The sequence below is a fragment of the Numida meleagris genome, chromosome 4 (assembly GCF_002078875.1).
Source record: "Numida meleagris isolate 19003 breed g44 Domestic line chromosome 4, NumMel1.0, whole genome shotgun sequence".
Taxonomy (NCBI): domain Eukaryota; kingdom Metazoa; phylum Chordata; class Aves; order Galliformes; family Numididae; genus Numida; species Numida meleagris.
Genome location: NC_034412.1, coordinates 66,286,970 through 66,309,820, shown reverse-complemented (window position 1 = coordinate 66,309,820; position 22,851 = coordinate 66,286,970). Strand labels below are relative to the sequence as shown.

The 22,851-nt window shown below is 38.2% G+C and overlaps 1 protein-coding gene across 3 annotated transcripts in view; it reads right to left on the bottom strand.

The window, feature by feature from the left end:
- The window catches only part of BANK1 (B-cell scaffold protein with ankyrin repeats 1), a 142,118-nt gene that overhangs the window by 116,171 nt on the left and 3,096 nt on the right, over nt 1–22,851 (bottom strand). For 2 of the 3 annotated variants that reach the window (XM_021396058.1, XM_021396060.1), the window contains exons 1-2: nt 16,445–16,508; nt 3,584–3,982 (exon numbers count right to left, since the gene is read on the bottom strand). In XM_021396058.1, coding sequence (XP_021251733.1) covers nt 3,584–3,982; nt 16,445–16,493 — 448 coding nt within the window. In that variant the 5' untranslated portion in view covers nt 16,494–16,508. Of the gene's footprint in view, nt 1–3,583; nt 3,983–16,444; nt 16,509–22,851 lie in introns of those variants that run through there. The other variant, XM_021396059.1, reaches the window with a different exon arrangement.

Below are 22,851 nucleotides of genomic sequence, written 5' to 3'. Positions count from 1 at the left end.
CCTTCCCACTTTTTGATACAACAGGAGATATGAATGGCTACACGTAGGTTTATTGAGCAGTTCTCAACTACTCATTTATAGGAATAGTTTATCTTCTTAAGATAAGAAGAGCCTACCTCTTCTTAGGGAGAAGACTGAAAATGACAAGAGTTTTCTTTGAACAGTTAGCGAACAGCAATAAAACAGAAAGCAGACTAATGAGCTGTAGTGAAATGTCTCACCGCAAAAATCTCATAACAATACCAGCGTACTTTAGAAAGAGTGACACAGAAAGACATCTGTATTAGATGAGACTTGTCCTCCTTCCCGCATCGTCAATACCGAGGCACAAATAACTGCTGAAGGAATTTAGGACACTTACTAGATGCAACTATCTACCTACAATTTATTTGCTTAAACATATAAACAGGCTGAATTTGAAGTACAAGTATTTCAGAACTACAAAAAAACATAAGAAAGTTTAGGCTAAAAAACGTGAGGGTATACAACCAATACACTGAAAGCTATGTCCATGTAATATAAAAAGATGTACACAGTTCCGCAGACAAAAGAGATACGGCAGAAAGAATAAGGGAAAGGAAAGGTCAAATGTAAACAAAATGTCTTCTGATTCTATTTTCTGCAGTATTACAGAAAGCTATTGAAATAAATTAAAAATACTAGATCACACTGGGCCATCTTAGAATAATAATATTTCTCGATGTTCTACTTTCAGAGATTTATTTTTAATGGCAACAGTCACATACAGAATATTCAAAACCAACTCTAAATCTGAATACAGGAATTTCAGATAGTATTACTGTGACGTATTTTGTGAACAAGCCCTGTTGCAGCAATCTTTGGACAGCAACAAAAATATCTGCATTCTTTTCCCTGCATAAGGTGAATATAATACAATCTGTCATCAATCAGGAAACATTTTAGAAAGTCCAGTTTATATGTGGCCCGGTTCTCTACTCGTTCCCCCAAGAACATGCTTAAATAGGGATGACAAACTTTTCCTCAGATTTTGTGTTTGAATCACACTGCAGGGGGAAAGAGCTCTCTGCTTGCACCTCGTATTTTGTTTAGTTTTATTGAGAATTTTAATTGGGCTTTTTTTGCCTGGAAATTTCAGCACACATACTACATTAGAGGTACAAACAAGTTCTAATGCTGCTAGCCCCATCAAGATAAAAATGACACCATCTGGTAGGGGAAAGGCTGTTTCAAAGCAATTGGTAGGGGGATTATAAAATTGGATTTAGTTTGTACTTTTTCCATCTCAGACTACTCAGACAGTGCAAAGAGAATGGCATCAAGTGGAAAATGGACAGCTGAGAACTTAACTTGCCTTAGAACTTTGCAGAGTATGGAAAAAGTTGTAGTGAAAGGGTGGTGACTGCTATCACAAACTATGCACTATCACTAACTCTTCAGAACAGGTGACAACCCAATTCAGCATCCTTCTTCAGTTGCTATAACTACTTACAAATCACTCCTGAAATCTGGAATCAAGACAATCTAGAATCTCAACAGCTTGCTGTCCTTCGGGATTAGCAGAATTGAATTGTGATGGTGAATAATAGCATGGTAACAGGTAGTCATTGTAATTAGAGTACATCACTAAATTTTTAGACTTTGGTAGAGTAACAGCTCTTTATTATTACCGAAGGGACAAGAAGACAAGTATATAGAGGAAAAAGTTAATAGTAATGGATGTTTAGGAAACAAAAGGAAGGGAAAAGCATAGAGAACATACATTGTGGTGTTTTGCTATCTCCAAAAGCGGAAATGTAAGGGGCTAGAGGCAAGCACTGAAAACAGTTTAAAAAGATCAAAGATGATCCACACTGAAAGAGAAGGGAAGCCTTAAGTGCATAATCCCGAAGAAGGCATAAAACAAAACAAAACAAAAAACAAAGAAAACCACAGAATTATTTCAAAGGAGAAGCAATCCAAGTATACTTAATGACCCCTAGCAAACCATTGTAAAACCTAAGGAAAAAGTGTTCCCCAAATACATATATCTGTCAAAATCTCTGCTACTGATATATAAGGCTAAGAGCTTAATACAACTCTACAAAAGAATATAAAAAAATATGGACACTGCAAACAGTTACCATTATCTCTAAGCAAAGGTGAAAAAACTATAAGAAATGCAAATGTTTACTCCTCAGAGCTTATGACACCCAGGTGACAGCACATCTCATATTCAGAATTCTTTCACGATGCAGAAAGCACTGCATATCTCTCCTAGCAAGCACTGATCTGAGCCAGCCTATCTGATGGCCAAAGCCCTCCAGTCCAGAAATAACAGGGCCAGAGCAGTTCTCATTTGTGTGCATGAAGGAGGGCTTGTACCCTGAAGCACCAAGCAGCACCACTGCTCCCAGACCTGCAGTTAGTTCAATCAACTGAACTTGTTCAGTCACAGTCAGTCTGTGCACCCCTAGCACAGATGTAAACGTTGAGATTGAGGTATTTGACAGCTATTCATTAATTCACCTTTGTACTGTTATCTGAAGCTTCTGATACTGGCCACCGCCAAAAAATGACCATTTGTGTACCTACTAGTTACCTGTCAATAAAATACAAGTAAAATCCCAATGACAGATGCCATAAATAATTTTGTGCATGCACAGACCCATCATCTGCCTTTCAGGAAAACCTTATGTTTTGACAGAGAGCCTGTAATTTTGCAAACTTTGCCGGTTTGCATGAGTCAACTGGTTGTCCTTGGGCACAGTTCTTTCCTATACATATACACACATAAATGATATAGACCCATTGTATTCATTTCACTGAAAAGATGCCAAGGAAGTCCTCTCAAGCTAAATATCAGGCACGGTCAAAAATGGCAACTATTACATCCTGAAACCATAGCAGACAACCACATCTAGCTCCAAAATGTGAAGCCTAAGAGACTGCTCAGAAGATATATTGAGGAAAAGTTTAATAAATTTCATTTCATTCTAACTATCTAGAAAGGAGTTTTTCTTACATTCCAGAAGTGCTAATTTTTACGTTAGTTCTTCTCTGTTGCTCTTCAGCTGGAAAAAGGGAAAGTGTGCTTCCACTCTTACAGCCTCTGAGTGTCACACTGAACATCATGCCATCTGTGAAAAGGGGTCTTAGCAAGTAATTACTTTTTGTTGTCAAGTTTATCTAAAGATACACACACACACACCCCCCATCATCATACTAAAGCTTTTTGAAAGAGATGAAACAAACACATAGCTTTGCACCATTTCTGAGATTTGTAAACTCAGAAAACAAAGAAAAATATAACGGCAGCCCCTCAATTTTGCCATTAGTGACTCAAGTCATGACAGTAGGGTCACAAGTGCCAGTGGAAGCTTCTGGACTTTCCAAAGCTGCCTCCTTGTGAAACTGAAACTGGATTAAGATTATGACAGTATTTTATGTGTCAATAAGAAGTCAATAAGTCAGCAATGACAAATGCATAAAGCCAAAACTGCTGGGCCAAGCTGATGATAGATGATTTCTACAAAAAATTCAAATGATCACTTTTATCTTTTCCAAATGATATTAATATGGCTAGAAAGCTCTTAATCATATTAAGCTTACATTTTTAAATTACCTGTTTGAATAATTCCAGTAACAATGGAGAGATAGTCCTCAGGTTCCTGATCAGTGGAGATCTCTCTGCTCCTTCCCCTTAAGGTTAGTGTCTCATAAAGCATCTCTGAATTCTCCACCCCACAAAGCAGAATCACCACATTATCTGGAGGTTGAAGAACATGTGCCAGAAAAGAGCATCTCTTTTGGTTCAAGCATTTAAGGAGTCCGTATGATAGTATCAGGAGTTTACATTTATAACAGGGTAAAGAGAATAACTCCAGATGCTTGAGAGACAAAGTCTCTAGACTGTAGAGTAAGATTCCTTCTTCATTCACTATGTGTCCAAAAAGAGATTTTAAATACAGAGCCCACTCTTCTGCTTCTTGTTCATATATCACAAGAATATCCTTTGTATGTTCTAGAAAAGAAAACAAAAAAAAAAAATCATTTCAAATCCATTATAAATACTGGACACCAGACCATTAGTTTCCACCTCCCCTTCCCCAAGTACTTGTGATCCTCTAGAAATAGGACAGGTCATCAGTTTGAAAGTACTACCATCTGCTCATTCCTAAACCAAGGCAGAAAGATCATCCACCAAAATACTAGTAAAACTGCTCAGAGTATTTTATCTTTGGAACAGATCCAACCAGTATTCCAGAAAAAAAACACTGAAATCATAGTGTAGAAAGCAGAGTGCATCACATTCGGCTCACTCAAATTTTTGATAAATAGGTGATACCACTGAAAATGCAGCAATTAGCTTTTAACGGCAGCAGTAACAAAAATATGTTTGATCACTGGACATGATCTGACATCACTAGAAACAGAACTGGTACATTTAACATATTTTGGCAGCACGGTATTAGGACAGTTGTTAGTTATCTTTCTTTATTGTCTTTATTCTAAAAAACAAAAAAAACCCAACCAAGCAACAAAAACAAACAAAAAACACACTTGAGATCTGCATTCTCTTTAATGTGTGAAACAAGACGCTAACAAGACTAACACTCTTCTGTGGTGTTACTGGGGTAACGGTATGAAACAGAGACAACAGGCACAAACAGAGGAAGTTTCCTCTGAATATCAGGACACAATTATATTTTGAGGACGATGAAGCACTGGCACGGCTTGCCCAATAAGGTTGTGGAGTCTCACTCCTTGGAGATCTTCAGAAGTCATCTGCACATAGTCCTGGGCAATCTACTCTAGTTGCTTGAGCAAATGACCTCCAAAGGTCCCTTACAACCCCAGCCATTCTGTTACTCTGTGAAAGCATAGTAGCTAATCAATGCAATACATTGTAAGATGCCAGGACATTTTAATACCCCTGGAGTAGGTCACAGTCACAGATCCATGGAGCAACAATGAGACTGAGAAACAGATATTGCATTTTTAACTCCACTGAGCTTCACTGTCTCCAAAGTTCCTGACGGGTCAGGCAATCTGACTGGCCATTGTTTGTGATGTACCAGAGCTCCCTTGCAGGTGAGTATCTAGGTTTTTAATTTATCAGTATCAAGGTATACAGAAATGGTGGACATACACAGGGCTAAACGGTTTCTTGCGTGCACAACATATCTGGATACTAGGACACGATGATAGAAGCAGAGTGTAGATGTACCTCAGGAGAATAAAACAACAACAACACTTGCAAAGAATCCTACAGAAATCCATGGAGCAAAATAAGAAACTGAACACAGATCTCCAGAGTCCAGGATTACTCTGCTAACTGTTGGACTTCCCTTCTTTTTAGAAGAAATTCCTTCTAAACTTCAGTCATTGTTAGGAGAGACTTCAAAATTGACCCAGCTAAAGGCAGACAAACTTGTAGAACAAAGATGCCATAGCTTAGTGTCTTGCATTCAATATGTCTATCAGCTGCTTGCAGGAGCTGCCCTCTTTTAAAGACTTGTGAATGCTCGTCCTTTCAAGAAGTTTTCTATCCCAGGAAATCATAAAGGACCGTGATCAATACGGTAGTGGTTGATAGATGGCCAAACCTAATTAATGCACTACAGCAGTGTAATTGTCTAAATATTTTCAAAAAGGAGACACATTTTCCATGGTAAAAATTCCCATTTCTGCTTGAAGGCTAAAATGTAACTGCAGAAATAAATAAATTGTAGCTTATTCCTCATCTAACCCAGAGAAAAATGATGTGGTTTCTATAATACTAGGATAAGAAATCTACTAATAGTGTTACAGCACTTAGCTGCAATGGTATTTCTTTTCAGAATCTCATTTGGTTTTCTTCAATTCTCAGAACAGAAGTAAAACCAGAAAGCTACGAAGCTTGCTGCCCAGTTTCAAAAGAAGAAATGATATGTACAGAGTTGAAATACTTTGAGTCTGACCTGACTGATAATTACATGAAGTGGAATCACCAAGCAACTTCTATTCTCAGCCCTTAACTTCTAAGAGCACTGTAGTAGTCATTAAAAAAATATTCTTTATTTAAAGAGGACAGTTAACCAACAAAGATTTATGAATTCATTACTTACACTGCATTTAAATTTGCTTAGTTTCATCTTCCAGCCACAGAATATTTTATTTGCTTTTTTTCCTTGTAATTTTGAATGACTATCTGTTCTCCAAAATCTCTCCCTAAGGTCTTCAGTCTCTCATGAAGTGACTCAGCCTTGCCCCGGTTACAGGTCAAACTGGGCTTATTACACTTCCCCCTAAAAGAGAGGCTTTTAGAACTCCTGCCGCTCTTTTTGCAATTCTGTGAACTCTCCTGGCTTTTCAGAATGCTTTCTGAGGAACTAAAAACTGTATACAGGGTAGGAGTTCCTTAACACAGTACACAGGAAGAATACAGTATTAATCTTACTTCAGATAATCTCTGTTATGCACAGAAAGTTCATATTCAGTCTAAATTAAAAGGTCTCATTTTAAGTTCAAGCTCAGCTGCGTTTTTCTATTTTTCTGAATTTGGGTAAGGACAAAGCCAAATGGAATTGCAGGGAGGAATAAAACAGGTTAGGTTCTGAAAGCAAGTTTAAGTTGAAGGGTAAAGACCCTCTTTTCTTGCTTCACACTGTCCTCACTGTGGATAAGTGGGATGTGCTGGCATCCACCACAGCATCCCCTGGCCAAGAGGTTGTGTCCTCTCTGTGATGAGACTAGTGGGGAGGAATGGAGCACAACAGCACTGCACTCCTTTGCAGACTGGAGGCACCCAAAAGGCACTCCAAGATCCCAGAGCAAGAAATAATTCCTGGATCCGACCATTCAGGCATAGTTGCAGAGCTCCCCATGTGCTGGGCACAGAGATGCAACTCCTTAGGCACAAATATTTCTAAAGAGCTGCCACTACATTAAAATCATAAAGAAGTATACAGAAGGTATGAAGTTCACCCTTCTGCAAATGGAAAGTACAAGGCTTGAATGTTCAAGAAAATCTAAAGAAAAAAGTAAGCAAGTTGCCCTGAAATGAGAAAAGCAGATGAAGTCATTCTTTTTCTATACTGTGCACCTGCAACTATGCCTATAGCTTTGATCTTAGTTAAGTGTGAATGAGAAAGAACTTTTGAGATATATGTTGAAGGTTCAGTTGTACTTTTAAACAATATTGATTTTTTTATCTGAGAAATGAGAAATAATGCTTTATTTGTATAAAATGAAGTGAAATGTATCTATACCACACGTGATAAATGAAAGGCTCTACAGTATCTCATAAAACTTTAATACAGCTGCTATATTTCACGTCTTTTCCACCTACATAGAAAGGGAAGAGTCGTACTGTAGAGGAAAGACAAATTTTACACTGCCATTTGGCACAACGCTTATTGGTCTGAAGATTTTAACTAGCGCCATTAAGTTACTTGTGGCAAATCAAACTTTCTCAGTTATATGCATGAATATTTTTCCAGTCACTGATCTGTTATTAAAATATCCTTCAAAATCAACTTTGATATTAAATGCAGTAACTACATATTACTTGCTCAAAACCATATAAAAAAGGAAAATATCACTATTTCAAAATGCTTGCAGGACTTCATGTTTCCAAAGTTTACTCTAAGCATGGTTACAAAGTCTCCTAAAATCTACTTCACGTGCCTTAAATGTTCCTGTTACAGTGTTTCACCTTTAGAAATTTCACTACAATGTAATTGCTAGAACACAACTTACTTCAAAACCACAGCCCAACTCAAATTCATCTTCAAAACATCATTTTTCATGTGAAACAATGCAAGCTGAAATTTAGCTTTAATGCAACACAACCCCATACTGAATACATAGTAACATTTCTTAACTTTTCAACTAGAGCTTTTTCTCCTTCATTATTTTTGTCTCTCAGTGAATATTTCTTTGAAGTTACTGCATTCGGAATACAATGCAAGTTGAGATGAACTTCATTCCCCTGGAAGTTAATGTAATGGAAACTATCATATCCTGACAAAATTAAGCCATGCTTCAACTACTGCTACTTGGAAACTGACTCAAAGGGAGAAATAAAGTGTATTATTAGTTGAATACTGAGAAACACTAAGAGAATTTATGCAACCATCCATAGCATGGAATGGTTCTTCTGACAAGCAAAACCATTCTCTAGTTACTGATGTGTAGATGACAAAAAACTAGTCTCACAAAACATGCTATCTGAAGACTTCTTTGAAAAGACCTGTTCCATCTTATGAGAACCAGAAGAGATGAGAGCATCTTTGCAGATTACTGCAACCAAAGCAGGAATCAATTACTGGCACACGTGCAAGGCAGAAGCAAGTCTTTTTTACAGCAATTAAAAGATATATTACAGAAGGGGGAAAAAAGACAAGTATGACTGAAAGTGAAAGGAAATCTCCAGAAGTTTGCAATGCACATCAGCAAGGCAAAGGTGAGGAAGCAAAACCTTATGGCCAGTGGCTATTACTAGATTTATTAACTGAAGTGTTTAAAGTTTTGCAATCTTGTAGAAGTGTTTGCTTACAACTGAGCATGAAGTACTTTGTTATTTTAATGTGTGATAATAACACCACTACATTCAGAAAAGCAATCATATTTATTTCCAGGAAAACAGAATTAACATTTTGTTTGACCTAAATAAGGCTGGTTTCAGTTCGGCTGGGGTTTAAAAACTGGGTATTTTGGTAAGAGAAAGTATCACACGATCACCATCATGTACTCAAGTTTTAACCAAAAGATGCATCACTGTACTTCTCACGTCACCCACAGTACGTTCAAGTTAGAGTACTAGATCAAAACAAAGTCACTCCGTGTTGCTCAGCCAAGGAATTCACGCAGTCACACCAGCAACTTCTCACAGTCAACTCCCCACAAATCCAAGAAACAAAACAGAAAAAAAAAAAAAAGAAAGAAAGAAAGAAAGAAAAAGAAATTCAAGCCTGTTTATAACCCTTGCCTCAACCACATTAGCTTTTGATCTGAGTGAACCCTTGCAAATCATTCTCAAACATTTTCTGTTCAGAAAGGAGGGGATAAACTGCTCGAGAAAGAAGAACATTCATCCCTTTATCTCTTCCTGTAACAGCTGCCCTCACCTGGGGATGGGGAGGGTTTGTTTGTTTGAAATGGCAGCTTTAAAGATGTTTGGGAAAGAAGGGTATAATTTCTGTTGGCATGTAACAAGCTGTTGTTCATTGGCAAAAATTTGTTAAAACGCACAGAATTCCTAAATATCTCAAAAGGTAAGTGGTAAAACAGAGTGGAAATTCTTGGAAATTGTTACTTTCCCCATTGATTAAAAATCAGGACAACATAGGTATCCATTGGTATTGTCTCGCCATTAATTTTTTGTGAATAGTATACTACACTCTCCAAGATTACCAGAGGTCTCTTCCCACACTAAAATTCTGGGGGGAAAGAACTATTTTTTTCCTGACAAGAAGGCCCAGGGTAGGGATATATAAGAGCCTAGATGTTAACGTCACTTAACCGATCAGGTTTTTACACATCTTAACCTTCTTATTTCCCTGTCAAAATTGAACGTCGCCCGTGGTGAACAAACAACACTCCCTCTGAAGTCCCATTCCACGGAAACATGCCCTTTTCATCTGCAGAGTCTGAACGGACTCTGTACAGATACTTTTCAAACTCTAGCAGTTCTCTTTTTCCTTCTCTAAGGCACTGCTGCTACTTCTCCTCCTCCTCTTCCCCCACCTTCCTTTCAGACTGCAAGATAAAACCAGGGGTATAGTCAAGCGTCATGACACAATCACAAAAATGCAGCATGAGAAGCAGAAGAGGCTCAGACTTTCCATCTTTGTGCAGTGATTTGCAAAACATTTCTTCTTAGGAAGTCATTTCCATTAGGGTTGTAGAGAGAACGAGGAGCACACACACCAAGTACATCTAGCTTCACTCTAGAAACAAAAGACGTTCGGTTTCTTGGCCCCTACACAATCTTTTCAGAAAAATGTATCCATTCATCTCTTTGTACTGTTTGCCCTGATCACTTAAAATTACATATAGTAAGGAAATAAGAAAAAAACGTTCCAATCTGAAGAATTCCTGCAATTGAACATTTGGAAGCAGAATAAGAACGTTTTATTCAGTCCTAATCAGTGGCCTTGGCATAATGATGCACCCCTCACCCACCTCGAGTGCATTGATTTTCCCAGTCGGCTCACCTGACACACATCCAGTAAATGCATCTCAAAAACGCACCTCTAGTTCTCAGTTGCTGGAATTCTGCAAGGCAAATCCACTGAAGCAAGCCAAAATGGATTCATCGTCAGAAGGATAGCACAGAGCACTTTAGAAATACTTGCACATAATGGAAAATATTTTCAAGTAAGTCATGTTGCTTCTCAGAGACTTTCCACTAATGGAAATGAAAATTATAAAAGCCTGCTTGTAAACTTTAGAGTGAGATCATGAAGTGCTTAAATTGCTGCAGCACTGTGGCACACCTGTTTCAATTAAAGCAATTATCTTAAAGCATGGGACATTCCTGCTGTCGCTATATTAGCCAGCAGAGTGGCTGCACTTGTATTCTCAAATGCCTACTAACTAGAATGTAATAAGAACATTTTCATCATTTATGCACCTTCCACTGCTAATTGCTAAGTTGTTTGTGAGAACAAATACTTGTTCTAGCTGTATAAAATTAGGCCTCTTGTCTTCATCATTTTTCTAAGTTCAGTGAAGTCAGGAGTTCAACACAGCAATTTTTCTACAAATTGGATGGGATGAACTTCAGCTCGATCTTGTCTTTCTCTACAAAGCAACTTCACTGACCTTTCCTGCAGTGACAACAGGAAACACACAGCCACGTAAGTTCCTGATGTCTGTTCCACAGCACAGACCTGACCTAGACCTCAACTACAGAGGTGCCTGACCATCAAGCCTGACAAAGCTGACATTATGCCCCACGAGCTGTTTCCAGATCCCTCTGCAGACCTCACTGTGCCCTGAGGAGTGATTTGGCCTTATCTCCTGTTTTGAGCCTTTTTTATGTGATCTGTGCTTTGAATATGTAATACTGTGTACACCACTATAATGATTAGCACTGCATTTTCCCCTGCTGGAGCCTTGTCCATCCAGAGCTGAATACCTTCTGTTAGACAGGTGTTCTTACTTGTAATGAATGAGACTAAATTGGAACATGGAATACGTAACTCAGAGCTCAAATCTCTCAATCCTTTCTAGGTACATCTCTTTCTCTGCCACCCAACTGAGGCAAAACTGTGTGCGATTAGAGTCACTTCCTGGACAGCAAATTACACCATTTGTACATTTTAGCAGAACATAATTAAATAACTCAGAATTGCTGTAGACAGTAACAAATTGTGAAGACCAAAATATAACAATGTAGTATGAAGAGCTGAATTAATACATTACCTTTTTTTTTTTTTTCCCAGGGGCCTGTGAAACAACTTCTAAAGGCCACAAGAAAATCTGGACAAGCTCCATTAAGTTTGTATAAACTGATGTTATTACTGCTACAAACCATGACCACAACCAAGAATTGTCCTTTTATTTTTTACTATTGCCGGTGTTCCTTCCATCATCTACCAGGATCTCTCTAGATGTGCCTATCTTGACTTCCTCCACTGTTTTTTGGATTTATGGTCACATTTAAACTCTCCTTATTTAAATTAAATGTCTTTGCTTTTTCTTCTGCCTTCTGTTGTTTTTTTTTCCTGCCATGTTTGATTCCACTGTCACTCCACTTTCTCTCAAATTAGTATTTTTTAATTCCATCCAAGTAAGAAATTGAGAATGGAAAACCTGCTCTGCAGATATTAGCTTAAAAGGAAACAGCTGCATGAAATCCAGTACCTTTAGTCCTATCACAGGAGAAAGTATCCCCAGCAAATGGTGCACATAACAACTATTACAACAAAACAGAAAGCACTGATCTTGCAAGCAGTAACATTTTCAGCAGAATGCTGTGCTCCTTGCATTTGTAATCTATCACATACACAGAATTAACCACAGATGACATCCCAGCAGCTCCTAAACTACAGACTATCACTGCCACAGGAAATCTGTCTGGTAGAACTGTCTCAGTGCGGTCAGAGCCAACGCTGGTTTAGGTTTTTAAGACTACATTACCTTTGCCCCGAGACAGCAGAGAACCCAATGAGGATTTCTACAACTCCATTTAAAAAAAAACAAAAACAAAAAAAACCAAACAACCAAACAGCTTGATCTTCACCTGTTTTTGCAGTCTGGTTTGAATTTATTTTTTATTAAATGTATCTCATTTAGCGTTCATCCAGAAATTAGAAAAACTGTAAGAAATGGTCTCTATTAAGTATATAATATGTCTTCAAGCTACCAGGCTGTAGTAAACAATCTCCTCTAGTTCCAGTTATTTTCTTTTGTCCTCTTCTGACAAAAGTGACGGTCACCAACTAAACAAAACAAACCAGACAAACAAAAAATATCCACAACATAAAATAAATCTCTAAGCAGCCTTGGACAAGCACTTTATATTTTTGTACTGGCCTTTTGAACATTCATAGCAACAAAGGAAGTTCATTAGGGAAATAAAGAAGTAAATGAGATGGAAAATAGTTAAATAAATTTATAGCCTCATAAAATGAGCAATAACAAAACAGTGAGTTACAAACCAAGCTAAATTAAACAATTTCTAATATGTTCAGCAACAACCTCAACAGAAAGCAGATTTCTCTATATTAAACCTACCTCAGCTTCCCCTCTACTGCCTTAAGACAAGAATTCTAGACACAGCTATTAAACAAACTATTTTTATTTCTGCCCATTAGACAGAAAGAAATTAAGTTAGTTGTACGAGTGTGAGTCTGACTTTCCACATTTCATCAACAATACTGCAAAAACAACTGCAATGGCAGCTACTCATAAAGCTTACTTGAGATTCAAAAGACGTTTTTCCAGGAAGCTTATCTCCTTAGTACAATGCATGCAATTATGTTCTTGGCTTGCAGAATACAAATTCTCAACTTATTACTGATCCTAAAATAGGACCCAATTGGGAAGTTCTCTGGGTATCAGCATTGGGTCCTCCTCTAGTGGATAGCCATTAAAGAAATGTTTAACCTCTCTACTACTACCTTTGACCAAATGGGCTACTTCCTGGGAATAAATCACTTTCATGTTCTGTATTCTCAGGTTCTTGCAAAAGGATTTCAAAAATCATACTGACAAACTCTGCTTCATTGTCACTGACATACATTCTCACTGTTGGATAGAAATTGGCTAACTATAGCTATGTAAACTGGAAGCAAGATATCTCACTGGTAGTTTCAGCACTTCAAGCAACCTACCTTCCATACATTATTAGAAAGGTACAGAAAATGAAAACAAATCCTTCTCAAACCATTATGGAAACTGAATTAAACCCTATCTCATTACAGTCAGAGAATTTGTATTGTTCAAATGTAGTCACTGAGGGAGATAGGACTGGATTACACAATTACAAAGCATCCTGATTTTAACACAACTGAGCCCCTCTTTGTTTTACAGAATCTATATAACCAAGTTCTTTACATTTCTCTTCAATATTCAGAACAACAAAAGTCTAAAAAAAAAAGAAAACAACCTACCAGTGTCTTCTTTGTATGTACATTCAATACTACTGAATATTCCAGAGTTTAACAAGCCAACCCATGTCAGTTATTTAGCACATTTAGCACATCTAATCACATTTGGCACAGATGTGAAATAACATACAGTCTTACATTTCCTCCTCTGAAGCTTATACTGACCATCCATCATCTTCCATTTATTGCAGATTACTTCTATAACTACACAAACTTAAGAACAACAAAAATTCATGGCTGACAAAAGCAGCAGCCCTTCACATCTCTACTATACAGCTACTTGTACACACTGCAGCAACGCGTACCATTCTGATTATAACCCTAGCCTGCTTTGCCTTACAGTTGCCTAAAAACATCCGTTGACACAAAAGAAAACAAAGCACAGGATAAACCCAAACCCCTAAAGTTAAGATAAAGGGGATGACTGCCATTTACATCAACAGCTATGCCTTAGAGCAAGATTACATTAATATTTACTTAGGATAAAAAAAATACCATCTCATTATCCCTATTTACCATGCTTGGTTTCAACTCACCAACTAGCCCTGGAATACCAAAACCTTTCAGATTAAACTGAAGCAGAACAGGTGCTTCAGGATCACACCTAATGTGCTCCACCTGCAAAAGCCACAGAACAAGGCTAGAGTGAGTCCAAAATAAGCCTCCTCTCAATATATGCTGCATGGCACTCAGTTGCTTAATGTCTACTGCCAGTCCCCACAAATCCTCTTCTTCTGGGAGCACTATTTACCAGTGTGGACACAGCCGTACAGTATTTATGAAATGGGGCTGAGAGTCCTTACTGGTTGGTTACGTGATGCTAAATAGTAGCACCATTTGGTTGCAGAGCATGCATCTGAGTTCTAACTCTTGCACTCTTCTGCCATAGAAGGTGACTCAAGCAATACTTTTGAATATGGGCAATTCTACAGAAATCATGGCAGGGACTGCAGATGACGAAGTCCTGTGGTATCTAATTCATTTAGAGATATCTGAATTGGCTAATTAGGACTAAAACAAAATGAAACAAAATGAAATGTTTATTATGACATTAAAGTTCAGTGAACAAGACTTTAAAGTTACACTAAGAATAGAATTATGCATTCAGGAAATACTTAAAAAAAAGTTTAGAAACATTTATCTAAACAATCCTACCCCTTCTTTAACAAAGACTTAGACCCATAACTACATAACTATCATTTACCCAGTTCTGGATTATTTCAGGCAAGCATTTCTTTGCTATAAGTTTGTTAAAACACTGCTCCTATCGCTACAGTAAACAAGATAATGTTGCTTTGGGGAAAATATGTACATTTTGACTATTTCAATTTAAAAATCATCATATGTGATGTAATTGTGATGAGACATAAAACAGTAGAATTTTGTTTTGTAATATCTTAAGTATGGTTACCACTCAACACTATTTCTGGGGAAAAAAAAAGATTAGCTTTTCATTTAAGTCTCAGAAGTGTTAAATTCAATGAGATTGCTGTCAGAGCTTCAGAGTACAGTTCTGCTTTTTTTAGGATGCCAAGGCATCATTTAAAGAAGACACTGTGTACAAATTATCAATAATATTACACATGTCATCCATAATGAACAGTATGGACACAATAGTACGTGGGAGTACAACATTTACAGCATACATGATCTACTTCCAAAATACAACGCAGGAATATGGATTGCCATTTTAATGAATTCTATAAACTTCTTCAGCGTTGAAATATATACACTGCGGGTTTGCCAGCGAAAGAGCACTGTTTCTAAACTCTTGTAGAAAATCAACTGACAATAATTTGGCAAGAGCGCTGTAACAAAATTAAAACAAAACTGTCCTGAATGTATCCTGTAAGCAGAAAACACTTCTCTTTCCAAACCTATAAATGTACGCTCTGCCTTAAACCTTCACAGAAAATATTTTCCCTCCAATTTAATTATTACAGTTTATGTTTCATGCATTCAAGTCCAGATTAGATTTGTCATCCTCTAAAATGGTTGATCTTGAATAGGGAACAGAACTGATAAGGGAGAGAAACAAATCTGGAAGGTTTTATAAGATTACAGAGTTACCAAAATAGAATGCAAGTACGAAAACCTTAAAAACAGTTAAGAATCATTGGCAAAGAACCTCAGATTACAGCTTCATTTATTAAATAGAACTACCCTGACATGCGCTAACCGTTGAATTGGCCTTACATTCTTATAGGGAAGAAACCTACAGCAGCAACTGGAGATTCACTGAGATGCTCTAGTAGCAGACATCTTGTGAGAGGAGGTAAAAAAAAAATAAAAAAAATGGGGCACCATCGAATTTTATGCCTTTTTTTTTTTTTTTTTTTTACAAATTTCTAGATAATATTTAATGTCCTTTCAAAGCAAGACTTCCTCTATTATTCGATTCAATTTTTATTACGTTTTTGTTCACATAGCCCTATTTTTTAAAATTACTATTTAAATAAGTCAGATAAATTTGAAATGTACATTATCTTTAAGCACTAAAAATTATGATTAAGTTGCTAAAAGTGATCTTCTGGAAGGACCCACAAAGCCTTTGTGTGGTTTATTTGCTTTACTTAAAGGCCTGCTTGATCTACTTGGATGTAAACACAAGTTTAGACTGAAATCATATCGTTTATTTAGATTTCCTTGAACAAATAAAAATATTTTAAAAATAATGATGATCGGTTATTTTTCAGAGACCACTTTTTTTCTTTTACTGTTGTCATTACTATTTTTAAAGTCAGCTCCAAAACTGTAAACATGTTAGAAGCCAGTTTCTTCTTAACAGCTCAGCAAAACTGAGCTTGTAAAGGGTGTTTTAGGTGGGTGTAAGCCTGCTTGTATGTTATTTACATTTGTCACCAGCTAAGGATTTTTCATACCTGTACTCAAGCATACACTCCTGGCTCCTGTTGCATGCTTAGTAGTCATAGCTGATTTGAAGCTGGTTTGCTATTGCAAACACTTCAAAAAGAATCATAGGAACAAAACCTTTGAAAAAAAAAATCATGCAAATTTTATACTGAATACTTGATATTTACCAGTTTCCCATTATGTTCATATTTTTAAAAAGAAGCTAATCAACATCAGAGGATAAACAATATGAACAACAGAATAGTTAACTAAAATTAGGTTTTTGTCACTCATGCAAATTGTTGCTTAACAAAGAGAGACTAACTATGCTGACTTCTGAATTATAAATCCTTAAATCCAAGGAAATGCATACTTTCAGGTACTGCTTGTTTTCTTCTCCTGTGCACTATCATTTAGCATGAAACTGCTTTAAGCCTGTATTGCATTTGACCTTCCCTTCCTCCCCACTCCACTCCATCAAGGCACTAGCATTACTCAAGATGGGGACTCTTATTTTCCATTCTCAAATGGCTCTAAATTATTCTTGTTCAATTCATTCCAGGCACATTATTTTTTTCACTTCAGCTATTTAAATTGTAAATGTTTCGTGAATAAATGAAAGTTATGAATAAATAGAAGGGTGCACTATATGAAAATGTTAAACAAATACACTGTTCAATTTCTTAAAAGTTTAAGTTGTAAACACAATTCAACACATTTTTCTTTTTTTTTTTTTTTAAGGCTTCCAGAATTTTTATTTTCCATTAGAAAATAAATAACACTATTTCAATCATATCTCTAGTCTGGTATGTTAAAAAAAAAAAAAATCAACAACAATCAACCACATTTCACTGAATACAGTAAAAGAAAAAAATAAGAGTTGGTTATTTTTCTGAGTTATCATTCTACCTGTACAGTGGACAATAACTAAAAAAATAATATTCAGCATTTTTATTGTTTTGAAGAAAGTATAATGATCAATGTCAAGTGAAAATACCATTATTTCATTACATTTTGACAGGAAAATCTCATGCTTTGTTCAGCAGACGGAACACATTTGCACCCCCACACTGAGAAACCCAAGGGGCAGAGCAGCAGAGGACATCAAGTAACAAACTGATCACAGAATCGTAAGGGTTGGCAGGGACCTCTGGAGATCGCCTAATCCAACACCTAATGAGACTCAGTGCCACTGACCACAACCTTCTGAATCAGGTCCCTCTGACCTGTATGTGTATTTCCATGCAAAGACTGGAATGCACTAGAGAGCCTTGACAGCAACTCATCATAGAATCATCATCATAGAATGGCCTGGGTTGAAAAGGACCTCAAAGATCATCGAGTCTCAACCCCCCTGCCAAGTGCAGGGTCGCCAACCACTAGACCAGGCTGCCCAGAGCCACGTCCAGTCTGGCCTTGAATGCCTCCAGGGACGGGGCATCCACAACCTCCCTGGGCAACCTGTTCCAGTGCGTCACCACCCTCTGTGTGAAAAACTTCCTCCTAATATCTAACCTAAATCTCCCCTGTCTCAGCTTAAAACCATTCCCCCTTGTCCTATCGCTATCCACCCTCACAAACAATCAATCCCCTTCCTGTTTATACGCTCCCCTCAAGCACCGGAAGGCCACAATGAGGTCTCCCCGGAGCCCTCTCCTCGCCAAACTAAACAAGCCCTCAACCTTTCCTCATAGGAGAGGTGCTCCAGCCCTCTGATCATCTTGGTCGCCCTCCTCTGTACTCGCCCTAAGAGCTCTGTGTCCTTCTTGTGCTGGGCTGGGGGCCCCAGGCCTGGACACAGTACTCCAGGTGGGGCCTCACAAGAGCCAAGTAGAGGGAGACCACCACCTCCCTCTCCCTGCTGACCACTCCTCTTTTAATGCAGCCCAGAACATAGTTGGCCCTCCGGGCTGCCAGCGCACACTGCTGGCTCATGTCCAGCTTCTCGTCCACCAGGACTCCCAAGTCCCCCTCCGCAGGGCTGCTTTCAAGTACTTCTTCGCCCAGGTTGTATACATACCTGGGATTGCCCTGGCCCAAGTGCAGCACCTTGCCTTTGGCCTTGTTGAACCTCATTAGGTTCTCGTGGGCCCACTTGTCCAGCCTGTCCAGGTCCCTCTGGATGGCTTCCCTTCCTTCCAATGTATCGACTGCACCGCTCACCTTGGTGTCATCTGCAAACTTGCTGAGGGTGCACTCGATTCCATCGTCTATGTCATTGATAAAGACATTGAAGAGCACCGGTTCCCAGGACTGAGCCTTGGGGGACACCACTCGTGACCGGCCTCCACCCTGACACAGAACCATTTATCACAACCCTTTGGCTGTGACCAGCCAACCAGTTCTTAACCCACCAAACAGTCCATCCTTCAAATCCATACCTCTCCAATTTAGAGAGAAGGATGTGATGAGGGACCCTGTCAAAGGCTTTGGAGAATTCCAAGTAGATGACATTCATTGCCCTCCTCCCATCCACCGATGCCATCACTTCATCGTAGAAGGCCACCAGATTGGTCAGGCAAGATCTGCCCTTGGTGAAGCCATGCTGGCTGTTTCATATCACCTCCTTGTCACGTATGTGCCTTAACATGTCTTCTAGGAGGATCTGCTCCATGATCTTCCCAGGCATAGAGGTGAGGCTCAGTCAGGTTCTGAGCGGGGGGGGTGAGAAGGTTATCGTGTACTACAATATTTTTATTTCTTACAAGAAGACTCTTCTACCTGGTTAATACAGTATGCTTAAAGTAGAGGATCTAGGATCAAGGCTCCTAGATTCAGCTTCAGTATCTAGTTGCACCTTAGCTTGGTATCGGGGAAACTTCGGCAGCCATGAAAGTCTCCATTTCCACCTCTGATGTTGATTTCCACAAAAGGAAACAAACAAACAAAACAAAACCACCAAGAATGTGAACTGGACAGAAGCTGCAGTACATTTCAACAGACCAACAAGATAGCTGTAGAAGTCTCTTAGCTGAATGGTGTGGTTTTTAAGAAGTTTTGCCAGATAACAGAATAAGATAGAGAACCTTAGCCATAAGAATGCAGTCTCTTCATTACTTCCAAATTCCTTACCCCAAACTCATGTGCAAAACCAGGAAATTGCTACAGCATGTTTGACGACAGCAGAAAGACAAGGAATAAACGTGTACAGGAGCTATGAACTTCAGAGGAAGCATACATTTTCTTATAAGCTGAAGGAATTAAGAAACACGAGCATCTATTAAGAAATTAAGACATTCAGGCTGGACATTAGAAAATACTACTTTTCCAAGAGTGGTCAGGTGCTGGAATGGGCTGCCCAGGGAGGTGGTGGAGTCACCAACCCTGGGGGTGTTCAAAGAACATCTGGATGTTGTGTTGAGGGACATGGTTTAGTGAGAACTATTGGTGGTAGGTGGACGGTTGGACTGGATGATCTTGTAGGTCCTTTCCAACCTCGGTGATTCTGTGATTCTATGATTATAGAGCAATTTTTTTTTCAGCTACGAAAGTCTGCAAGATTCAACAACTCACTGGAAGTAGGCCTCCCAGTATGTACAGAAGTGTAAAATAAGGAGTTTGACAAACATATTAAATTTCAACCTCATAGCCTTAGATGCACTGTCTCTAGAAATTTAACAGATGCAACAGCAGTTGTGAAAACCCCTACTCCCTTTTGCTAAAGGATACCTTTAGGTATAAGCACATTTTTGCACAAATACATGCACATCACACTTACCATATGCAAAGGACTACCTAAAACACCAACAGACGACCAATGAAATTTTACCAATTTATTACACATTTCATTTTGCTTGCCTTTTTTTTGTCTTCTGACTATAACATTGTATTTATCAGTAATAACATTGAAATACTGCTGTATGAATCAGTACTTCATATAAAGATAGGTCTCAGCTGTAGAAATAAAATTATGGGGTAGCATATCAGCTGCATACGCTAAAGCCAGCTTCCAAAAAAAAATCCACTACTGTTAAGATATGCTTTGAGAAACATCCAACTGGATCACCCACAGGGAAGGCAGAACATGCACATCTTCATAGAGACATCTCTACTCTGATCTTCGTCATCCTCTCTGAACATCTCTGGAGAGAGGTTTGTAGCAGTAAGGCACTCATACTTTGGGTATTCTTCTACATGATCTTGGACATTACTGCCTACTTGAGTACAGTAAGAATGCTCTTAATTAATGCTCAGATGTTACACTAAATAACAGCATCCTCTGATGAAAGCAGTAACTGAGAGCCACTCAAGAGTGCTAGTGAAAATAGGTTATGCTCAGGCAGTAGCAGAGTAGATAGAGGCATGTTGCTGTTTTGAGTTGTCTTTCATCACAAAAGTCATGTCAAGATACTGCTAAAATAGATCGTTCTTACTGCTGTAAATTTGTTTTATTACTAGTTAATATTTAGCAGTAACAAAGAGTCATTAGTTGGCAACGTGCTGTATAAAATGTAAGCTTAGAGGTGGTGAGCAATGACACGGAGCAAAGAACCGCACAACCACAAACTGCAGCTAATTATAAAGTATTTGGATGAATTCTCATCTGCTATGCATAAGATCTGAAAGCAAAAGTAAGCTTTCCAAAATCAGCTGTACCTCTGCTTGAACTTCTTTTTTTTTTCTCCCTGAGACATAGAATTATATCACAAACTATTACTGCTATTTGCATTGTGGCACTTAAGCTTAAGACACTCTTTATTACTTACAAGAAAATAATAGGGTATATAAGCTAACCAAATGCTCAAAGATAACCTCCAAGAGACACACTTAAAACATTGACACTGTAGATCTCGAGTCCCTGGACAAAAACACTCTTCTTTTCAGAAACTGAGATCATTGTTCATTCCTACACCATTACTGTGGCATCAGCAGCACAAATTTTTGAATGCGAGTGGTCAATTACATGCAAGTTTCAGTAATCACTGCTAACAACAGAAAGAAGACTGGAAAGGATTCACATTGGGGAAACATCTTATTAGGATCACCTTCTGAACCTGAATCACATATCCAACCCTTCTGAAGATAAATGATATCTCTGTGTTAATCATAAGGTTCTTGAGCTTCATGTAGCAGATCGCACTTTTCTTTTTCCTCATTCAGTATTTTTTCAAAATATAAAATTCTAGGTTCTAGCCAACAGACTCTTCTGTAAATACTACATCTGAAGAATACATCAGAATAACTTCTTCAGCACAGTGAAGATTTCCGTTTCTAAGTTTCAAGGAGTCAAATTTCAGCTTCAAAATACGTAAAAATGATATCCTTTTATCACTGCAGAAATATCAAAATATTTAATCGTGAACAAAAAATAGTAACTATCTTTCAAAATAGGACTGCAAATGGATGTTAGCAGCTTTTGCACTACTTGCTTCTTTGGTACTCAAACTGCTAAGACTTTGTTATTAGTAATATTAATAATTCACACTACGTTATTGCTGAATCTACTTCAAACTTCACCACTAGACCCCCTTAGATTTTTGAATGAAGTCATAGCCTGAGAACTACTTTGTCCCTAAAATTAAAGGTGTTTAAAATATTTTAAAGCTACCAAAAATTGAAGCAATTTTTAGACCTTCAGAAAAACAAAAATCAAATATTATTTATTTTCACTGGCTAGATTCCTTTGCAGAATGTCTGCTGTGTAAATACTGTCACAGAAACAGCTGGAGGCACAGAAATGCACACTGAGTATAGAAAAAGTGCACAACTGCAGAGCTCAGTGGTGACATTCATCTTCATGAGCATGGGGATGAGTGATAACTCAAATGTGGCACAGCCATTAGCATGTTATCCTGTCAGTACCTCTCACTGCAAGTGCAGACAGATGTCATCAAGGATCAGGCATTACAGATGTTTTATCTTTACTAGGTACAGCATGTTCAACAGAATTCGCATAAAGTTCATCTTGACTAGAGTTTCCTTCCAAATACTGACAAGTAACAAGACTCACCTACCTTTCACTCAAAACAATTTTCAGATTCAAGCTTGGCTAGACCTCAGACAATCCACCCAAAGCAACTTGTACCTCATAGCTCATGGCTGGTCCATCATGAAATAGCTGATCTCTTTTCACCGTTGTAAGAGAAGTTTGGTGCTATGGTAAAGTTGCAAGAGAGAACTTGACATATGAAGGTCGCAGGTGGAGGATGAGGCTTGTGTAGAGCAATACATGAAAAAATAACAGAGAAAAATGATGGCAGTGTAGAAGGCCACCGTGCCCACTGCTGGCTGAGCCCACAGCCATTTGTTTCCCTGCCAATGTCAACATGTGGAACTAGCTGCAAGCAGCTGGGAAACCTGCCATCTCTCTGTGGTACTCCGATGTATTTGCTCAGCAATTATTCCAGCAGTTTCACATGAATATCTAGTATCTCTCTGCCTTTATTCAACAAAAGCAAAATTTTAGACTATTTCCCCAGGTCATGCACAATTATTT